This window comes from Hyperolius riggenbachi, chromosome 11, assembly GCF_040937935.1.
Source record: "Hyperolius riggenbachi isolate aHypRig1 chromosome 11, aHypRig1.pri, whole genome shotgun sequence".
Classification (NCBI taxonomy): Eukaryota; Metazoa; Chordata; class Amphibia; order Anura; family Hyperoliidae; genus Hyperolius; species Hyperolius riggenbachi.
This window is the reverse complement of record NC_090656.1, coordinates 158,377,970-158,399,689: the sequence shown is the minus strand read 5'-3', so window position 1 is coordinate 158,399,689 and position 21,720 is coordinate 158,377,970. Positions and strand designations below refer to the sequence as shown.

At 45.2% G+C, this 21,720-nt stretch overlaps 2 protein-coding genes across 2 annotated transcripts in view; one reads left to right on the top strand and one right to left on the bottom strand.

The window, feature by feature from the left end:
* The window catches only part of TTC9C (tetratricopeptide repeat domain 9C), a 99,262-nt gene extending 83,450 nt beyond the window's left edge, over window positions 1-15,812 (bottom strand). Inside the window, exon 1 of the mRNA XM_068259433.1 lies at window positions 15,757-15,812. Coding sequence (XP_068115534.1) covers window positions 15,757-15,774 — 18 coding nt within the window. The 5' untranslated portion in view covers window positions 15,775-15,812. The remainder of the gene's footprint in view (window positions 1-15,756) is intronic.
* A 424-nt stretch (window positions 15,813-16,236) lies between these two features.
* HNRNPUL2 (heterogeneous nuclear ribonucleoprotein U like 2) overlaps window positions 16,237-21,720 on the top strand; it is a 75,889-nt gene continuing 70,405 nt past the window's right edge. Inside the window, exon 1 of the mRNA XM_068261121.1 lies at window positions 16,237-17,013. Within this exon, the coding sequence (XP_068117222.1) occupies window positions 16,560-17,013 (454 nt within the window). The 5' untranslated portion in view covers window positions 16,237-16,559. The remainder of the gene's footprint in view (window positions 17,014-21,720) is intronic.

The following is a 21,720-nucleotide window of genomic DNA, read 5'->3' as shown; positions in this document are numbered from 1 at the left end:
TGGAGTTACTAATAAATGTTACTTTAGACTGTAAGTAACCTGTCCATTGTCCGGCTGTAACGATTGTGGAATTCTCTCCGTGATCAGCGCACAAGACGTGCGCTGACACTGCGGAAATCCTCCACAAGCGTATCATTTGAGGGAACTCAGCAAAAGGTGCAATGCACCTGGAGAGGGAAATTCCTGTCGGCAGGTGGAGCTGTGGAGTGCAGAGGAACAGCTCCTCTGCCCTGCCACAGACGCCAGACAGGAATTGCACGAAGGGAAGAAACACAGGGCAAGATAGCCCTGAAAGAGAGAGACCAAAGCGACAGAGGGTATGTGTATCCACCAATCTAGTCGCCACCCTGCGACGATGAACACACAACCAGGAAGATAAGGTGAGAAGGCAATCGCCAGAGATGGCGGTTGCTAACAGCGACACAAGACCGAATGAGCACAGATGAGTAATGTATGTATGTCCACCAATCTAGCCGCCAACCTGCGACGGCGGACACACAACAGAGGAAATCAAGTGAGAACGCAATCGCAAGAGAAGCGATTGCGAAAGACAATGAGCACAGGGATAGAATGTATGTGTGTGCCCCAATCTAGTCGCCAACCCGCGACGGTGCACACACAACAGCAGATATGAAGTAGGAACGCAATCGCGAGAGAGGCGATTGCCAGAGGTGACACAAACGCTAAGGTGAAAATAACAAATGCTAACTAAACTCGAACACCGCACTCATTCGCAACAGCGAACGCATTTTCTGCGCGGTCTCCGCGTGTTAAGCACAACAGAGACAAGCATGCCTAACTAACCACCGACAGACAAACATGAAACAGAGGACGCGAGCGCTTGCTTAACGGTTACCTCACCAAGCCTCCAGCAAGCGTTCGTATCAGACAAGACAGATACACGAAAACAGGAATAAGTGAGAGATACGATCCACTGCACTTTCCGCCAGAGCAAGTGCGAACCAAGTATAGCAACAGAGCGAGCTGAATCCACTGCTCTTTCCGCCAGAGCAAGTGCGATCCAAGTACAGCAAGAGAGTTGGAGAGCAGAAGTATCCACAGCCGCTACTGCTAGAGGCTAGTGCGATCCAAGCACGACAGACAGATGAACAGAAGGGGCTACCAGTAACAACCGCTGCTCTGGTTAGTACCCCACAGACAGATAGAACAGGCAATACAAATAATACAATCCTGACTGCTCTAGCGAGGATGCCTAGTGCAGTCCCAGGAATTACTGTAAGCTAATCTTCAAACAATAAGCATGGCTGACACTCCAGGAGTGTTTCACAGGACAAACCGTTATGACCAGCGACGTACTGTGGAATCACATGGTATATATGGAGCAAGCCTACAAAGGATGTGGCTAGGCAATTTGCATGACAAACGTATGCAAATTCCTCAGCAGCAGCAAGCTGCAAAACTGACAAAAGTTCTCTCTACCAGAGACCTGCAGAATGCAGACCTGAACAGTGGTCAAAAAGCTGCCTGCCTGCACAGGCAGCTGAGCGGATCATTACACCGGCCTTTTTTTTCAGAAGGGAGGCGAGTCCACCCACTTCCCCCTTTTTAACAATTTTAACTAATTTTATTCTACTTGGCGCCTCTGTTATCGTATTTCAATATAATTAATTAACTGTTCAATGGAAGCACCTGCCAAGATACTGGCCTTAAACTGGTTAATCCACAATGCTAGTGGCACGTACACACGGCCCTATCAGCCTGCCGACAGACTGTACACACTGGCGATCTGTCGGCAGATCGGCCGGCCTGCGGGCGGGTCTGACGATTAATCGTTTGCAGGAATCGGGCGTATGTACGAGCTTTTAGGTTCTGGCTACACAAGAGGAAGCTATAGCAGGCCTAAAGGTAGCTGCACTAGCCTCCCAAGTCCTTTTCAAGTAAGCATCAATCTTTTTGTAAACAGGATCTTTCAGATTCCCTAAATCTTCAAATGCCAGATCCCCTGGTTTAGTTACTTGCGAAAAAGGGGCATCCAATTTAGGACATTTAGCCCAAAGTGTCGTATCTTCTATAGTAAAAGGAGATCTACGCTTAATTGCTTTAGAGAGAAGAAACTACTTCTCTGGATTATTCCATTCTTTTAAAATAGCCTGTTTGATAGCTTTATGTACCAGAAAGACAAGACCTTACTTTTCCTCCATACCCTTATATAATTGATCATGAACAAATAAATTAGCCACAATATCTTTATGTAGCTCAAGTGTATCTTTAATCGATGCAATTAAAGTCTCGGTGTCCTCAATCCGAAACTTAAAATCGCGAAGTAGTATCAGCCTCAAAGTCCTTCAAGTCTGATTCCTCCGAGCTAGCAATAGCTTCTCCCTGATCCTGACTCTCCCTGTCAACTGCAGGAGTCATTGATACAGTACTCTGAGAAGTAGATGGCCCTGCGTCTGTCAAACAGGATTTAAATGAAGCTAAAGAAGAATTAATTCCTTCCCTAAAAGTCTGCAGGGTCTCTTTTAAAGAGGGTCTCGGCTGCTCTCCCAAAACCTTGTCCATACATATCTGACATAATGTTTTGGCATATGGCAACATCAATTTAGTATTAGACATAGGGCATCATTTATAAATTGGAGCAGGCTTCATCTTTTCCACAGAGTCAGCTGGTTTAGCCTGAAAAATAAACAAAGCCCCAGGGCTGTGGAGTCAGAGTCGAAACAATTTTGGGTACCCGGAGTTGGGAGTCGGCGATTTCATAAACTGAGGAGTCTGAGTCGGGAGTCAGAGTCGGATGATTTTTATACAAATCCACAGCCCTGGTAAGTATTAGACTAAGGAGTCGGAGCCATTTTGGGTACCCGGAGTTGGAGTCAGTGGTTTCATAAACTGAAGAGTCGGAAGATTTTTGTACCAACTCCACAGACCTGCAAAGCCCCCAGCATAAGAACAACCCTGCAATAAATATGCAATACCAAACAAATAACACCAGAAAAAGACTGTTGCCCTCCGTCTTATCAGAAGTCAACATGCTGCAAGACAAACATCCAAATATCAATGTCTCTCCATAAGAGGGCAACAAACACCGCAATCCAGCCCGCACAGCGTTCCTTTAAAATACTTCCGGCTCACAGAGATTAGCTAGCCCTGAGGCAGTGGTACTGAGACCACCTAGCCGTTCGCTCCATGCTGGAAGCCCTGTGGAGTTTGCCTACCTTTCTCTCGTGAGCTGAGGAGAGCTAGAGTGGAGGGCACGGCTTTCCTGATTGGCTCATGGAGGAGAAGGAGTCTGGAGGGGAGGTAAGCTTGGCGGCTGTCTAAAGTGCGCGCTGCGGGTGGCGGCTTCTGATGCGCATGGCAGGTATGCCGGAAGCCGACGCATTTATACCTATGAGGTTGTTGGTCTCTCCGTCACTTCTGATCCCGCCTCTAGCTAATCTCTGTGAGCCGGAAGTATTTTAAAGGAACGGTGTGCGGGCTGGATTGCGGTGTTTGTTGCCCTCTTATGGAGAGACATTGATCACCTACAGAATTTTAACCTGCAGCCCAGCACACGTGCCCAATCCCAAGGGGAGATGACGACCTGCCTGGACGCAAAAACAAACAGCACTGAGGGTGGACTAACCATGTGACTTTTTTATAGGGGAAGTGCTGTCAGTTCTGGGAGGAGTGACATCTCATCTTGCCCTGAAGGATTGTGGGAAAAAATGTCAATTGTGCCAAGGAAAAAATAATTTACTTACCAACAAGGGATGGTTAACGAAATGCAAATCATTTCAAGTTGATGCAGGATTATAAAAATGTTGTATGCATAGTATATGCAGCTTCAAAGCGGACCAATCGAATACTGCACAGGTGGAATTCAAGTGGTCCATTTTCAAGCCTCAAATTTGCATACAAAATATGAATAATTCTGCATCAACCAGGAATTATTTACATCTCATTAACCATCTCTACTATCAACATAAACCTGACCTGAAGCACAGAACAAAATTGATTGCATGGTGGCTGGTGGAGAAAATGTCCTTGTGCAGCCACATCAGATCCCAAACATTAATCCCCTAGCGGTATTCCCAAGCTGAGCTCGGGCTAGGTCAGGTGCTGAAAGTGGTAAGCCTGAGATCAGCTGGGGCTAGATGTTGCCTGGGTGCCGCGTGCGATCAGCGCTGGCCAGTGGGACTCCAGGTTTCTCTCCTTGGCCACCGGGATCCCCCTCACCTCTGCTCTTCTTCCGGGATCCCAGTGGCCAATCAGCGGCGAAGTGTCATATGTGTATGGAGGTACGCGTACGTCATCGGGGGCAGTGGACCTGAACTTTTGCACAGGGCAGAAGGAGAACATAGAGAAATGCGCCCTGTATGTATATAGAGAGTTTACCCTGTCTGATCGCCCCATCTGGACCCCTTGATCTACTGCCCAAGGCAGAAGGAAAACAGAGAAATGCAGCCTGTATATATGTAGAGAGTTTAGCATGCCTGATCCCCCATCTGGACCATGTCTACTCTCTGCTGGCCGCCTGCACCAACCACTGCCTGGATTTTGACTACTCTCTGCCTGCCACCTAAGACTGATAGCAAAGGGAATAAAGTCAGAAAGGAATCGCGCTTCTACTGCCCCGATTGTGATGTTGCCCTATGTGCCATTACCTGTTTCAAAATATACCACATGTGGGAAGTGTATTAGGTATATATGTACATACTGTATAGTCTGGTGCCTTGTTTATACAGTTTCACTATTTTTTAAGCTTATTCGTGAATTTAATGATTTCAACAATTTTGTGTTCCAGTCTTTTATTTATACGCAAGATGTCTACCAGGCTTTTATTCTGATATATTTAGGTGAGTTAAGACTTGAGAATTGGAGGCCTAAAATTCTAGAAAAAACAAGTACCGCTTTTAGACCCATAAATCCAGATAGAAATGCACCACCAGGGAGGTTATTGCTATTGAATATCTGTGTATTGACTTGAAGATTGAAGTCCATTAATGGTCACTATCCAATCTGACTAAGTTTTATGTATAGTACAATGTAGAACAGAAAAACACTTGGCACTCAAACCCAGTATATGTGCATGGGGGGCAGGCTCTGCATTTGCTTGTTGTTCAATCAATACTTCCCCTCTTCCAATCACTCAAACATATGGCATATGACTGAAGCTTTGGACGTGCACCGGTTTCAAAATCTGTGAATGACAGTCTATCAATATGCGTACAAAAAGGCAGGCCGGGCATCAGTCCCTTTAAGTTTCTTTAATGCAGCATCTTGCCAAAAAGAATATTGCAGTATACATTCGTATATGGTCATAAACGGATGGATCAAACCTGCATTGTTGAGAGTGTTCGGGGAGTGCGGGGTGCGGGTGACCAGGGGTAGATGGACGGCACTACAGCCGTTTCGCGCCCGACTGGCGCTTGTTCACGTGCTCGCGTCCTTGGTGAAGTTGTGTGTTGGTGTAAGTTTTATGTATCCCAACAATCTTCAAGGCTGTAGTTAAGTCAAATATTAAATCACTGTTCGCTATCGCGATTTGCACTTTTTAGCATTCTAAATACGGTCACTTTAGAATTGCCAAAAAATGCTGCATGCACCGCGTTTTGCAATTGCCGCTAATTGCGAAATATTGGTGATCGGCGGCAACCGCGGCAGTGAGATCATTGCCATATAATTAGTATTGCGCTAGTGGTTTAAGGTATACCAGATGTAAAAAAATAAATATGCAGTGGGTAGGGGAGTATGAGCCAATACTTACCATGCCTTTCGTTCCCCTCCGTTCTCCTGTAATCCATTCTGTTCTTCTCGCAAGTGAGTTGACTCTTGGCTCATAATCCGGACACACTGCGCTGTGCAGTATGTCCTTTCTGCTCTCCTGGTGACCGTGCATAATGACGTAGCAGCCTGCTACATCATTATGCGTGGCCACCAGGGGAGCAGAAAGAACATACTGCACATGTGCACATATGCAGCATGTCCGGATTACAAGCCTGGAGATTTGTCTGACTTGCGAGAATACTGGGATAGGTTACAGGACAAAGGCGGCTGTCAGAGGAGAACGAAAGGCATAAGTATTGGCTCATACTCCCCTACCCACAGCATATTTGTTTTTTTTACATCTGGTATCCTTTAAAAAGTGCTAGTGATTCGGCGATTAGCAGTTATCGACCTCCAATCGCCCCAGTGAGAACAGGCCCTTATGCTTAAAAAAGTCAGAATGCCCCAACACATTGCCGGTTTAATAAGAATCACTGGCTGGAAGCCCATATAATCTGGGTTCAGGTTCATGGCTCTGTCCCCTAACAGAAAATGGCCCTGGCCTTTCTCAGGCAGAGGCAGTCTTTTTTTTTTTTTTGCAAGGTGGCAGGGCTACTCACCTGGAACCCAGCTGATATAGGGCAGCGCGGAATCTTATTATACAGACAACTGTGCCAGTGAATTCATGTTGGCAATGACTGGCCGGGGCAGCCGACAGGGTAGAGTGTCAGCTTCCCAGCCAGTAGATTTGTTTGTAAAATTCCTTAGCTTTTTTAGTGATTAAACGCTTTTTATGTCACATGCTTTCAGTCATCAAGATTGCTGTATGTAAATTAGAGGAGCTGGAGTCAGATGATTTTTGTACCAACTGCACAGCCAATTTTGTGGTGAAACACTGCTGCATTACGTTTATTTTTTTTGGGGGGTGGGGGACTGCCCCATTGGCCTCTATTCACAAGGGCAGTTCGGTAAAATCATTTGGTCGGCAAAGTACTACATTCGTTATTTTACACCTTATTTTCCCTCTCCCGGCGCTTACAAGTGCGAACGCAATCGCCGCGCAAAGCGATTTTGTGAGCATTTTTCCTATACCTTTCATTGTAGCAAAATTGCCCTAAAAAAATGGTACAGACAGCACTTTGCTGAACGGATCGGAAACGAACCACTCAGATGTGAACACTCATAGGGAATCATTGCACAAGTGCTTTTAGGGCGATTTTTAAAACAGACGGAGCATAAAAAAAACGCAAAATGCCCTTGGTGTGAACATGACCTTACCAGTAAGGATGGCCCTGATTAGGAGAACTCATGGAGAAGAATGTGAATAGCTGATAGATTTGTAAGGTCCTGTTTTGCTGTGATGACTTCCTGGTTTAGTGTTATAAGTGTTTAGTGTGCCCGGAAGAAGCCGCTTCTTGCGGCGAATCGCGACGGCTCCAGCACACGCGCCCTCCTGTCCCGCTCCACCGGTAAGCACTCCTTTTCCGTGCACCTCACCACACGGATTCCGTGACTCCGGGCTCACAGCCCTATTCACTACACTATCCACTCTTTGGGAGTCGCATTTGGCTCCCGCAGACACGCTGTTCTATTGCTTCATCTGAAGCTCCTCTTCCCAGCACATACACGCCATCGGGCACTTCCACACGTTGGGCACAAGCCTGTGCTTTCCCCACCATTTGCTAGATAGATTTGTCACAGGGGATATATATTTATATCCCCATTTCACACCCATCTTCAATCTGTTCATTCCTTACGGGGTGTTCAGCTGTACTTTTGGTGCATTCACACTTTTTTCTTTACAGGTTGCCGGTGTAGTTTGCGGGACAGCACCTTACTATTATGTGTATTTACATGTTTATGATTGACCAATTTGTTTACTGAGGGCCTCATTATTGACATAGTGCTCCTGTTTTTATGGTTTTATTAATAATTGTATGGTTCAATAAAGGCTATTTTGTACTTTTCTACATTTTGTGTGGTGCGGTTTTGTAGGGCCAATTCTTGTTCTCCTGGTGCAGACTTCCTGGTTTAACACATGATCAGGACCAGCAAATCAGAACCTTACAAATCTATCAGTTGATCAAACTGATCACATGCTTCTCCACGAGTTCTCCTAAGCAGGGCCATCCCTACTTACCAGTTGTGGAGCAGGTCATCCGTGAGGCAGGGAGCTGTGTGTATGAGTATGGGGTTTCCATCCAGTGCATCTGACAGCCCTTGCATGCCTGAATACAGATTTTCACATCTAAAGGAATGCAGAAAAGCCTTCCTCTGCTCTGTGAGAGTGAAGACCAGTCCTATACTCACATCAAATCAGCGTGAGAAGCAGGGCTGTGTGGCTCTCCCTATTGGCTGCCTGGCTTTCCCTCAAGGCTATCTGAACACTTTTGCCTGATTTACCGAAAGCATAATTCTTTGCGAGTTGCTATTCCTTGACATTTCCTGAGGCATTTACCTCCTCTGCATTACCACCTCCATGACAGGCTCCCCCCGCCGCTCCCCGCCTCTGCTAGCTTCCTCCAATCGGAAGCCAAGTCGCGACCCAGGAAGTACTCCTGGGTCGCAGCTTGGCATCCGATTGGAGGAAGCTAGAAAGGGGTGGTGAAGCCTGTCATGGAGGCAGCAATGCGGAGGAGGCTGATTGACAAGCCTCATGTAAACAGACGGCTAGCGACAAGCAGGTTGTCGCTAGCCTGGCGATAGTTTCAGGGGGGCACAGCAGACTCCAGGGGGGGGGACTAGCGGCAATAGAGAGACACAGAGGCATGTCATTGTGCACATGACATGCCTATAGGTCCTATTAAGATTTAAATATTCCACCTCGGGTTCTTTTTAACACGGCCCCAATGATAAGGTGAGGGAGGGGGCACCTCACTGGGAAGGTGTACGTTAAAGGTGGAGCAAGCTGCAGACGTCCGAGACGCCCGAGGTATGTGGAAAAAAAAGAGAGTGGTGCTGTGCCCAGAAAAACACACCTTTTTCACCTGTCTGGCCTGCCCTTGTATCCTATTACTGTACCCCCTTCTCTGACTCTCAGATCTCACTCCTGAGGACTGCAGTGAAGCGGCGCAGGTGCGAGATCTGAGAGGCAGAGAAGGAGGTAATAGCATAATAGCAGGTGCCAGAGAGAGTCACTGTGCATGCGTAACACTGGCCGTGGCTGGCCAAAGTTACGAGACCCGATACCGGCGATCCAGAAGGCTGAGGATGGCGGCGTGGGAGTGATCCATGCGGATGGGGCTGGAAAAAGCCCCAGAGATGTACAGATCCTTCTAAAAAAATTAGCATATTGTGATAAAGTTCATTATTTTCTGTAATGTACTGATAAACATTAGACTTTCATATATTTTAGATTCATTACACACAACTGAAGTAGTTCAAGCCTTTTATTGTTTTAATATTGATGATTTTGGCATACAGCTCATGAAAACTCAAAATTCCTATAAAAAAAATAGCATATCATGAAAAGGTTCTCTACACGAGCTATTAACCTAATCATCTGAATCAACTAATTAATTTTAAACACCTGCAAAAGATTCCTGAGGCTTTTAAAAACTCCCAGCTTGGTTCATTACTCAAAACCGCAATCATGGGTAAGACTGCCGACCTGACTGCTGTCCAGAAGGCCATCATTGACACCCTCAAGCAAGAGGGTAATACACAGAAATTTCTGAACGAATAGGCTGTTCCCAGAGTGCTGTATCAAGGCACCTCAGTGGGAAGTCTGTGGGAGGGAAAAAGTGTGGCAGAAAACGCTGCACAATGAGAAGAGGTGACCGGATCCTGAGGAAGATTGTGTAGAAGGACCAATTCCAGACCTTGGGGGACCTGCGGAAGCAGTGGACTGAGTCTGGAGTAGAATAATCCAGAGCCACCGTGTACAGGCGTGTGCAGGAAATGGGCTACAGGTGCCACATTCCCCAGGTCAAGCCACTTTTAAACCAGAAACAGAGGCAAAAGCGCCTGACTACCTGGGCTACAGAGAAGCAGCACTGGACTGTTGCTCAGTGGTCCAAAGTGCTTTTTTCCAGGGCTGTGGAGTCGGTACAAAAATCTTCTGACTCCGACTCCTCAGTTTCTGAAACCACGACTCCGACTCCGGGTACCCAAAATTGCTCAGACTCTGACTCCTTAGTCCCATACTTAACAGGGCTGTGGATTTTGTACAAAAATCATGCGACTCCGACTCCCCAATTTCTGAAACCACGACTCCGACTCCGGGTGCCCAAAATTGCCCCGACTCCGACTCCACAGCCCTGCTTTTTTCGGATGAAAGCAACTTTTGCATGTCATTCGGAAATCAAGGTGCCAGAGTCTGGAGGAAGACTGGGGAGAGGGAAATGCCAAAATGCCTGAAGTCCAGTGTCAAGTACCCACAGTCAGTGATGGTCTGGGGTGCCATGTCAGCTGCTGGTGTTGGTCCACTGTGTTTTATCAAGGGCAGGGTCAATGCAGTTAGCTATCAGGAGATTTTGGAGCACTTCATGCTTCCATCTGCTGAAAAGCTTTATGGAGACTATTTCATTTTTCAGCACGACCTGGCACCTGCTCACAGTGCCAAAACCACTGGTAAATGGTTCACTGACCATGGTATTACTGCGCTTAATTGGCCTGCCAACTCTCCTGACCTGAACCCCATAGAGAATCTGTGGGATATTGTGAAGAGAAAGTTGAGAGACGCAAGACCCAACACTCTGGATGAACTTAAGGCCGAAGCATCCTGGGCCTCCATAACACCTGAGCAGTGCCACAGGCTGATTGCCTCCATGCCACGCCGCATTAAAGCAGTCATTTCTGCACAAGGCTTCCCGACTAAGTATTGAGTGCATAACTGAACATAATTATTTGAAGGTTGACTTTTTTTTGTTTTAAAAACACTTTTCTTTTATTGGTCGGATGAAATATGCTAATTTTTTTAGATCGGAATTTGGGGTTTTCATGAGCTGTATGCCAAAATCATCAATATTAAAACAATAAAAGGCTTGAACTACTTCAATTGTGTGTAATGAATCTAAAATATATGAAAGTCTAATGTTTATCAGTACATTACAGAAAATAATGAACTTTATCACAATATGCTAATTTTTTGAGAAGGACCTGTATATTATCTTAATTCATCTCTGAGTCTCTTTAAGGGCCTCTTTCCACTAGCCTGCGATTTCCTTCTGATCGCAAATCGCAAGGTACATTAAACTAATGGAAACCGCAGCTGCAATTTCCATTAGTGCGATCCGATTGCGATGCGATTCTGGTCAAATCGCAATCGTTGTCCTGCCGCGTTTTGTATACGATTGAGCTGGACTATAATGAGTATAGTAGCTCAATCGCAATCGCATGGTGGAAATTGAAACGCAATCGCGATCGCATTTCATAGTGGAAAAGAGCCCTAAAGGAATAGATCTGGGAAGGCCAATCCCCCCTTGGTCAAAAGACCATTGTCTTTGCAGTTTTTTCAAGCTAATTTTGGGAGTCTTATTATACCAGATAAAGCCGGTGAGGATAGAATTAATTTATTTAAAGAATTTCTGCGATATCCAAATAGGACAGTTACGAAATATGTATAGGAATTTAGGGAGTAACTTCATCTTTATCAAATTAATTCTACCAATCAATGATAGGTGGAGGCACTGCCAGTTAAGTATCAAATTCTTCCTCTGTACCACGATGGTCGGAGCCATGCTTATGCGTTTTGAGTCCCACGGGAGAAAAGCGCTTTACAAATGTTATTTGTTGTTGTTGTTGTTTGGTAAATTGGATTAGTGGCAATAGGTTATTTTCCATAAAGGAGTCAGTATGATTGGTTATCCAGATACCCAGGTACTTTGTTTTGTGTATTATTTGCATCGGAGACTGAGGCACAGAGGCGGATTGCAGGAGAATTAGCGATGATTTTGATCAATTGACCTCAAGGCCAGAAAACGGAGCAAATGTGGAGAATATCTCCTGGGCACCTTTAATAGATTCATCGGGGTTCGTTTGGTATATTACTAGGTCGTCTGCATATAAGGGATATATATAAATGGGATATATCTTAACATGCCTGATGATTCCTTTAAAGTAAATCTTATGATAGGTACACAACATACAATTTTCTGGCAGATTTACCTGGCAGATCGATTATTTCCAACATGTCCGATCTGAATTTCAATTGATTTTCTTATCTTTTTAAATTGTTTTTTCGATCAATTTTCATAGAACTGAACAAAAAAAAAAATTCAGATCAACCTGTTGGAAATAATCGATCTGGCAGATAAATCTGCCAGAAAGTTGTATGGTGTGCACCTAGCATTAAGTCAACTTAAAAAAAAAATCTAACTTACCTGGGGCTTCTTGCAGCCCTCCTGTGCCCACAACGCAAGTCCAAGTCCCTCCAGGCCAGCAGCAGCGACCCCTGCTATGCTGGCCAGTCGGCGGCTACTACGCATGAGTAGCCCCGAGCACGCTCCCGAACGCGGGAGCATGATCAGGGTGTGCATGGCTCAGGTGACACAAGCACAGTAGCCACCGACTAGCGGCAATCGGCAAGCTTAGCAGGGGTCAGTGCTGCTGCCTGGAGGGACTTGGACCGGTATCACGGGCACAGGAGGACTCAAGTGGGCTGCCAAAGCTCAGGATCAAAATCAGATACATACCTGAAAGTGATGGTTCACTAGGCTTAATTTATACTTACCTGGGGCTTCATCCAGCCCCATGAGCAGCGCGGAGTTCCTCACCATCCTTCTCGGCCCCTCCATTAAGCTGCTATGAGTCACGGTAATCCACGGCTCGGCCGCGTGCGCATCCCTCATCACTGTCCCGTCCCCTAAAATGGAGGGGTCAGGGAGGTCAGTGAGGGACTCAGCAATGCTCATGGGGCTGGAAAAAGCCCCGGGTAAGTATAAATTAAGCCTAGTGTACAACCTCTGGTACACTTTGAGGGCAGCCTCAGGATCCTATTGTGGCTGGGTGCAAACATAGCAGAAACGCTAGTGTTGTGTATAACACTGCATTTTATGCAGTAATGTTAAGTCAATGGGATGTAGAAAAAAAAAACGTGAAGACCTGGGATTTACAGTATGTGGTTTTAATGCTGGTTTTATTGCATACTATGCAGGATTGGTGCCAAAATATACATAATGAAAGTCAATGTAAATGCAATGGATTGCGTTTTGTATGCGTTTTTCAAAAAAAATAAAGATTTCTTAAAGCGGTATCGTCACCATAAAAATCAAATTTCAACAGCAACTTGTCTGAGTGTATTAAGTGATAAAGATGCTAATCCTGCATTCAAGACGTTCAAAACTTTTTCTGCTGTTATGATTTGGCGTTATCACATACTTAAGGAACACTGGCCCTTTAGTAGTCGTGCCAAAGAATTGCATGCTGGGGGTTCTTTTTATCTGTAATCTATTCCTCCTCTTCCCTTTATTTCCCTGCCAGCTTCTTATCTGAAACCTAATCCCCTACTCACTTGTGTTTACAAGCAAGGCTGAGGCGACTCAGCGATTGGAGGAGACAAGAAAAAAAGTAAAGGGCAGAAATGACATCATGAGTTAGCCTTAACTGTGGGCAAAAGACATGGCCCCCACCAGGAACAGAATTATCGTAATTTACTATAAAACATTCACTGAAATCAAAACGTAGACAGTATAATACGTGTTATGTAAGTAGATCAAGTATTTATCTACTTATTTATGTGTTTTTTTTCCCTGGCATAGTATGGCTGATCCTACTGCTTTTAGTATTTTCGCTTCCTGTGGTCTTCTTATATATAAATGTATGCAAATCACTAGGAACGCATGCAAAATGCATCTGCGTTAAAAAAAACCAATAACCCGCAAATGCACCAAAAAATGCAAGAAAATCCCCTAATGACATTAACATAAAACAATACTTTTTCACGCTATGGCATGTGTGAACCCAGCCTGAGGCTTCCCTCACTGATCTGAAGCTCCCCGTTGCTAAGCGCAGCTCCCCTCCACATCAGGGACCCACAGCTTTACGTCCTGAAGCGGGACCGCATAGTAGCCACGCAAGCCCGCCCATGCACAGTACCACCTTATTGCGCAGGCATGGGCGGGCTGGATCAGCACGGCCACGCTGGAGGAAGAAGAGCTGCGACAAATGTTTTGTCGCTAATATTCTAGGAGCCGAGCTCAGCGACGTACATCAGAGAAGGGAGGGAAGCCTCAATAGGATCCTGAGGATTCTCTCTTCTGCTAAATATCTAATTTTGTACACGAGCTCCTTCTTGGGTACTCTTTAACTATTTGACATTCCTGGAGGTGAAACTCACGTCCAGGAAGCCATGTGCGCTCCTGCGCATCCACACGGCCGATCGCGCGCGTGCACGCGCGCTCCCGGCCGGCGGTTTGTTAGCCAGTGAATCGGGCAACGGTGCCCGATCACCGATTCCTCTCCCCCGCAGAAAAAGCGACAGCTTCTCTCGGAAGCTACGCTTTTTCTGCTTCCTATGTCGCTCTAAGCGTACGTGGTACGCTTAGAGTGACGTCACTGTAAACAACTCATGGCTGCCATCTTGTGGCCAAAAAGTAAACTACATCTAAATGTTAAATAAAAATAAAAATACACATATATTTACAAAAAAAAATACAATTTCAATCCCACCCTCCCAAAAATACCCACATAAAATGTTTAATTAAAAAACAACAAAAAAACATTACAATAAAAAAAAAAACAAATATTTACCTAAGGGTCTAAACTTTTTAAATATATATGTAAAGATGAAATATTTTTTTTTTTTATTATTATAAGCTTGTAAATAGTGATGAATGCAAAACGGAAAAAATGCACTTTTATTTCCAAATAAAATATTGTCGCCATACATTGTGATAGGGACATAATTTAAATGGTGTAATAACCGGGACAAATGGGCATATACAATACGTGGGTTTTAATTATGGAGGCATGTATTATTTTAAAACTATAATTGCCGAAAAGTGAGAAATAATGATTTGTTTCCGTTTTTTTCTTATTCTTCCTTTTAAAATGCATTTACAGTAAAGTGGCTCTTAGTAAAATGTACCCCCCAAAGAAAGCCTAATTGGTGGCGGAAAAAACAAGATATAGATCAGTTCATTGTGATAAGTAGTAATAAAGTTATAGGCTAATGAATGGGAGGTGAACATTGTTCGGATGCATGAAGCGAAAAACGACTGAATGCGAACTGGTTAAAGAAAACCTGAACTGAAAATTAAAAGCCAAAATAAACATACACAAGTCATACTTACCTTCCATGTAGTCTACTCCTCAGCGTCTTTCTCCTGTCCCGCGTCCTGTTTTTTCACTGTGATCAAGGGAATTTTCCGTCCTCCATTTTGAAAATGGCCATTACCCATAACAGCTTTCTGGTCAGCACACAGTTAAACTGTAACATCGCCCACTTGAGCCATAGGGAAACATGGACATTACCTGGTACATCAGTTTTCCGCTCAGCTATAACTGACAGCAACTGATATTTTACTGACAGCAACTGATATATTTCAGATCTGACAAAATATTGTCAGAACTGGAAGGGATTATTGTGAGAAGAAAATGGTGAGCTTCTGAGAGGAACTGATCGCAAGGTAACTATGTAATGTTTATTTGAAGTTACCTCATGTGTTTATTTTAAATATTTTTACTCAGTACAGGTTCTCTTTAAGTAGGCCTTTTACCCTACTAGTTTGGTAGCATGGATAGGGCTTCCTGCTGGGTCCCCTATTTCTTACACTAGTGATGGTGACCAGATTATTGCAAGCAGGAAATTAGCCCCGCCAAACTTCACTTCATACTGTATGTCCATTTGGATAGCATAAAAAGGAAATAAGGTGAATTTCAAATCACATCCCTACGCTTTTTTAACCTCCCCCCCCCCCCCCCCCCAATAAAAAAAAACATTTTTAAAATATTACAGGTTATAAATGCATATCCGGGCAGTTAGCAAGTGTGAAAAAATATATCATGTCTATAGCACACAGGAATGCTAGGAAAGAACGGCTGGCGCACCGCAAAATACATCAAGGCCAAGCCTGCTCGCAAAAACAGACAACCATGCTCAACTACCTGCTGCTGATGAGCCATGCCAGCTTCCAATCACAAGCCCATGTTGCGCTTTCTGCATCCGGACAATAAATCACGTGATCCCAAGTTCAAATAACTTTATTCACATTCACATCTGCTTGCAAGTTCTTAAAATAAACAACGAACGCTTTCAGCCATTCGCATTTAACTCTATAAAGTCTGATGACAACACTTTTCACAATAACAACTGAAATATTTGGTAATACTAAATTCTGTAGTGTAACGCGTAAAACTGATGAGCTGCAATATAAACTGACAACCGGCCAAGATGTTCACCATCCAGAACAAGCCGCACGTGAGATCTATCATAGGGCGTGATCGCGATTAAATCTATTCTGTTCACGGGTAATCTATTCACGCAGCACTATATCACGTGATCTCTTGTAACCAATACGAAAGACATTCGCTGCCTTTATCTTCCATCGTTGAATTTTTTTTTTTTCAAAAAGCAAAATTTCTTTCCACCAGTCAGGGAACTCTACATGGAAGGGGCGTGTCCAACCTAACAGCTATGTACTTCGACGGCATATAGTACTGAAATAATAGACACACTGAATCTGGGTTTTTCAGATTCCCATGGAAAGTGCCGTAGATCAAAAGTTGTGCTGCCAGGATTAGCGCACAGAAGGTGATTCAGACCAATTCAGAGCTTAATTTCTCACATGTCCGGCCAGACACCCCTTCTTCCTGGCAAGTTTCCGGGGTGTGTCCCGTAGCCTCTCGTCCCCTTCCTGTACGCTGCGCAGAACATCCGCCCTGTGTCTTTTTCTAGAATCAGCGGCAACATGAGCGGCCTGGACCCGCGGAAGATGAAAGTGACCGAGCTGCGCGCTGAATTGCAGCGCCGAGGCCTGGATTGCCGGGGCTTGAAGGCTGAGCTAAGTGATAGGCTACAGGAGGCGCTAGACTCGGAAATGCTGGGTGGTGGGGAAGAGGATAAGGTGGCGGTTGGCAGCCACGGGTTAGTAGCGGCTGCGGATGACGAAGATGACGAGGAGGATCGGGCCCTGGAGCTTGGAGAGGGAGAAGACGATGATGAGCAGGGACAAGATCTTTTGGAAGAGGAAGAAGAGGAGGCGGCGGTCAGTAATGAGCAGGACCTCCCGGGGGAGTCGGCCTGCGCTCCGCCCGATGAGGAGATGGAGATGGCGGCAGAGGCCGGAGATGCTGGCAGCTCAGTGAATGGAGCTGCTCACAAAGATGGCGTGAAGAAAGATGGAGGAGCGGGTAAAACTCCCGGTGGGTATGCTTAAGAGCCGGTGTTTAGCGCTCGTAATTGTACTCGGCCACACAATGGAGGCCGCCATTTTGTGGGCCAAACCCCACTTGGCTATGTTAGCCTATCAGCGTGTCTGGACGCGGCTGACATCATGCAGTGCCAACATTCAAATCGGAAATAAAGGTGTATTTGTTTTGAATGTTGCTTGTCTGGCGAATTGGTGTCCTCGTTTTTCGGATTTAAAAGTAAGTTTGACTAGTCTCTGGATGGACCAGAAGCCTTCACAGATCTGTTTGAAACCACAGTTCCTCCACAGATCGTTTCTTCCATTAGTGGTCCTGTTTGTTGAGATTGCATCCATACTTGGCATGAGCGAGTCAGTTCCACGCATGTCCAGTAGTATGAAGTGCTCCTGTGATGAAAAGCTATGCTTGAGCGGCTGCGCTCTGCTCGGCATGCCCAGTCCAAATGCATTCATGCACAGTTGGTGTTAGGCCACGAGAAACTTATTCAACAAGCTGTTTTATAGGCTAGGCCTGGTTCACACTGTAAGAGCTTTTTTAATTCTAGTGATTTGAGCATCACTTTGCTCAAGTGAGAACAAACTCATACCCTTTTATTAGAAGGAGCTTTTCAAATCACAAGCACTTAGAAAAAAGCTCTTGCAGTGTGAATGAGCCCTTAGAGGGACCCATCTTGGGCACATTTAGCTGCAGGGGGACCAGGGTGGCTTCTGAACTATCCAGACACTACTTTATACTTTTATTTTTTTTTATTTTTAGTTTGGGTACTCCTATACATTTTTCTTTCTTTGTGATGATGTCTTTATGGACATAAAAATCATAGTTCTGCTCATCTAATTTCAAAATATGTGTCATCAAAGGGCCTCTGTTGGACTAATTGGCATGTGCTCCATATCACATTACTGTTTTTATTGAATCAGAAATAGGCTTGGTACACATGGTACAGCAGAGTAACCAAGCAGCTCAGGGTGACCCAAACTACTAGGAATGTATAGGGGGATAAAAGGAACCAAAAAGCCCTCCTACTAAAAAAGCAAAGCTTGGTGTAATTACTTTCTTAAAACAGACGGAAATTTGCAATAATTCAGTTATAAATAAACATTTGTGGTTACCCACAATGCACACCTACTAAATATGCAAATTATCCCTTTACACATGGTAGAGTGATATGAGATGATAGATGAGTGATATGGAGGCGGCCATGTTTCCTTTTAAACAATACCAGTCGACTGGCAGTCTTGCTGATTTATTTGGCTGCAGTAGTGCCTGAAGTACACCAGAAGCAAGTATGCAGATAATGTCAAACACCTGATCTGCTGCATGCTTGTTAGGGTCTATGGCTGAGTGTATTAGAGGCAGTGGATCTGCAGGACAACCAGGCAACTGGTCTTGCGTAACAGGAATTAAGAATGGCAACCTCACTTTAAAGTGTACTTGAGGCAAGCATGGCTACGCACTAAGCAACGAGTGTCTTCTTGCTACTGTGCAGGTGCAGCCATACTAATGCTAGCACATTACCATTGTGCATAAGCACGGCTGCTAACATTATGGGCTCTATTCACAAAGAGCCAAAATTACCGCAAAATTTTACCGCTAAATTTCCTATCTTATCTAAAAATTTTGTAGTTTGCACAGCAAATTTAGCTGCAAACAGCGTCAACAGTTTATGATTATTTCTTCCTGTGATACGAGGGCAACCATGTTTTGCTTGTCACATTACACAGGCAAGCTGATGGCATCTCCAACCCTCAGGTTCGCCTGTGACAAATTCACTCCCCCTCCTCCTTCCTCCCCTCTGCCTCTGAAATCTCTGGCTAGTAACCTCCCCTTCCTGCCCAGACTGAGCTCCCATAAGCCCTTGCTACATGGCTCTAATGCTAAACATACACGGTTCGAGAATGTCCTTATCAATCGAGCTGCTGATGGCTCGATTGATAATATCCGACAGGTCCGATGACCCGCCGGATAGATTCCCCGCGGGCAGACAATAGCGGGGAATCGATCGGCTGATAAGGAGCGCCGGCGGGGATCGATGCGTACGGACGCGCCGGCATCGAGCTGCTGTCCGCATTAGCTTGGCAAGATGGCCACTGTCTAGAATAGGATTTTCTGCTTTTTCTTTGTAAAATTCACAGGAATCATTACGTGGATAGCACAATACATCTGTTATGTAAGTAGAAGTAGTATTTATCTACTTATGTGTGTTTTTATTTCTAGATTAGCATGGGTGTCGCTTGTTCTTTAAAGGGAAGAAGCTTCTCAGGTACCATACTTACCTGTGGCTTTCTCAAAGTGGTATGAAACTTAGCATTTCTTCTGTGCTCTAAAAATGTACAGCCTATAATATACTACCACAATATTTTTTTTTTGCAGAACAATTAAACATAGGACTTAAAGTGCCTATACATCAGATTATGGGCAGATTCGACAGAGATCCTTATCCCTAATTGAATCTGATTAGAGATACATTTGTCTCTTCAGCAAAGCTGTATACAGCAGACTGATTATCGTCCAATTTCAGCAGGAAATATTAACGGAATCGTCTGGCAAAAAAGTACTTACCTGGGGCTTCTACCAGCCCCATGCAGCCATCCTCTGCCGTCGTAGTCACTCACTGCTGCTCTGGTCCCCCACCGACGGCTAGTTTTGTTTTTGCTGACCTCTGGGTCAGCGGGCCACCACGCATACATTTGCACGCATTCCCACTGATGCATGAACATTAACACATACATTTTACACGTAAAAATGTATGTTAAAGTTCATGCACCAGCGGGAATGCGTGCAAATGTACGTGTTGCAGCCCGCTGACCCCGAGGTCGGCAAAAATGACACTAGCTGGTGGCGAGGGACCAGAGCACCACTGAGTGTCTACAAGGGCACATGATGGCTGCATGGAGCTGGTAGAAGCCCCAGGTAAGTGAAACTTATTGCAGAAGGCTGAGTAAAGTGGCGTGGGAGCGATTAGTGCGGATGGGGCTGGAGGAAGCCCCAGGTAGGTATAAATCTTGTAGGTTATTCGTCTCTAGTACACTTTAAGGGTATCTGTTGAGCTTGCCATGTCTGCCTTGCTGCCCCCCCCCCCCCCCCTAATGTATAAATGTGACGTGTGGGCATTTATAATTACCTGTCCTGTGTCAGCCTCCGCGGTGTCTGTAACCTCTGGGCGGCTCTCCTCCGTACACTCCACTGGCACATATCGTCTAACGTCGACGCATAGCATCTGGTGTCAAACGCTATGCGCCAGTGGTATGTACGGAGGCTGCCTGGAGGTTACGGGGGGTGCACATTTATACATTACGGTGGTGTCACTCGTTCCAAAGTCGGCCTCCATACTGCTGCACACCCGATCAACTAACTTCGACCAGACATTGGGTCACATCATCGATTGGGCCTGCGCTTGGCAGCACAGATTTTCAGCCAATTCGATAATTAAATTGGTTGATCGGCCACCAAAGTCGCTTGATGTATGGGCACCTTTACTTTTTCAGTAGAAAGCTCCCTGCAGTGAGAGCTGCATCTGAATTGGTGGTACCATTATTGTGTTTACTTAATTGTAGCAAGTGTACAATGTAAATATTCCCTGCCAGTACAGAAACTTATGTATCCAGAACACAGCAGGCAATTCGGCCCAAAAGCCTAGCCCAGTCACGCTTTGTTGCCCAGCCAGGCGCGCTCCCAGGTGGCCATGCATGCGCAAATCTGCCAGACCTTCGAGCTTTATTGCCGGGGAACTGAGGCCACCCATGGAGACGGCGAGGGATGAGCAGCCTTAATGGGAATCTGAAGTGAAAATAAACTTGATATTTGTATGTATAGTACAGCTAAGAAATAAAACCTTATTAGCACAGATATCTCATATTATTTCCAGTACAGGAAGAATTAAGAAACTTATATATAATTTCTTATATAATATGATTTCTTCCTGTGATACGACAGCAGCCATGTTGTTTGTAAACATTACACACAGCAAGCTTATCTGCATCTTGAGCACTCGGCCTGTGAAAAAAACCTAATCCTCCCTCCTCCCCTCTGCCTCTGAAATCTCTGGCTAGTAATACCTCCACCTCCTCCTGCCCAGACTGAGCTCCCATAAACCCTTGCTACATGGCTCTAAGAGAGACAAGGCACAAAAGGAGCTGTGGGTGAGGCTTGTTCAGTTTATCGGGAATTAGAGTATTAAAACAAAGTATTTGGCCTGAGGAATGCCCTATAAACAATAGGAAAGGAACACAATAGTCGTGGACAGCCCTGTCTTTTGAAGCTCTTATCTCATATGTTTCTTTGTTTTTGTTTTTTTGCAGAGAAAAGTTTAAAGGCTCATTAGCTTGCTCTGAAAGCATTTAAAATGCTGAGTGTATTGTGGAAACTGCAATTATTAAGGGGCCCATACACCTAACGATTTTCCCGCCAATATACGGCCGTTTCGATCAGTGATCGAATCGGCTGTGAAATCGTCGCGCACACTGCTGATAGAACGATCGATTTCCGTCCGAAATCGATCGTTCCTGCCAATTCCCCTCGATCCGCCCGTGCGGAAGATTTTTCTCGATCGCCCGGCGGTTCGGGAATGCGTCAATAGCGGCGTTCAAAATGCCTGACCACCGCAATACAGCTGGTATACATTACCTGTTCCGACTGGCGCTGGTCCCTGCTGTCGTCTTTCCGCGCTGGGTTCCGGACCGGCTGCAGCTACACAGAACTTAC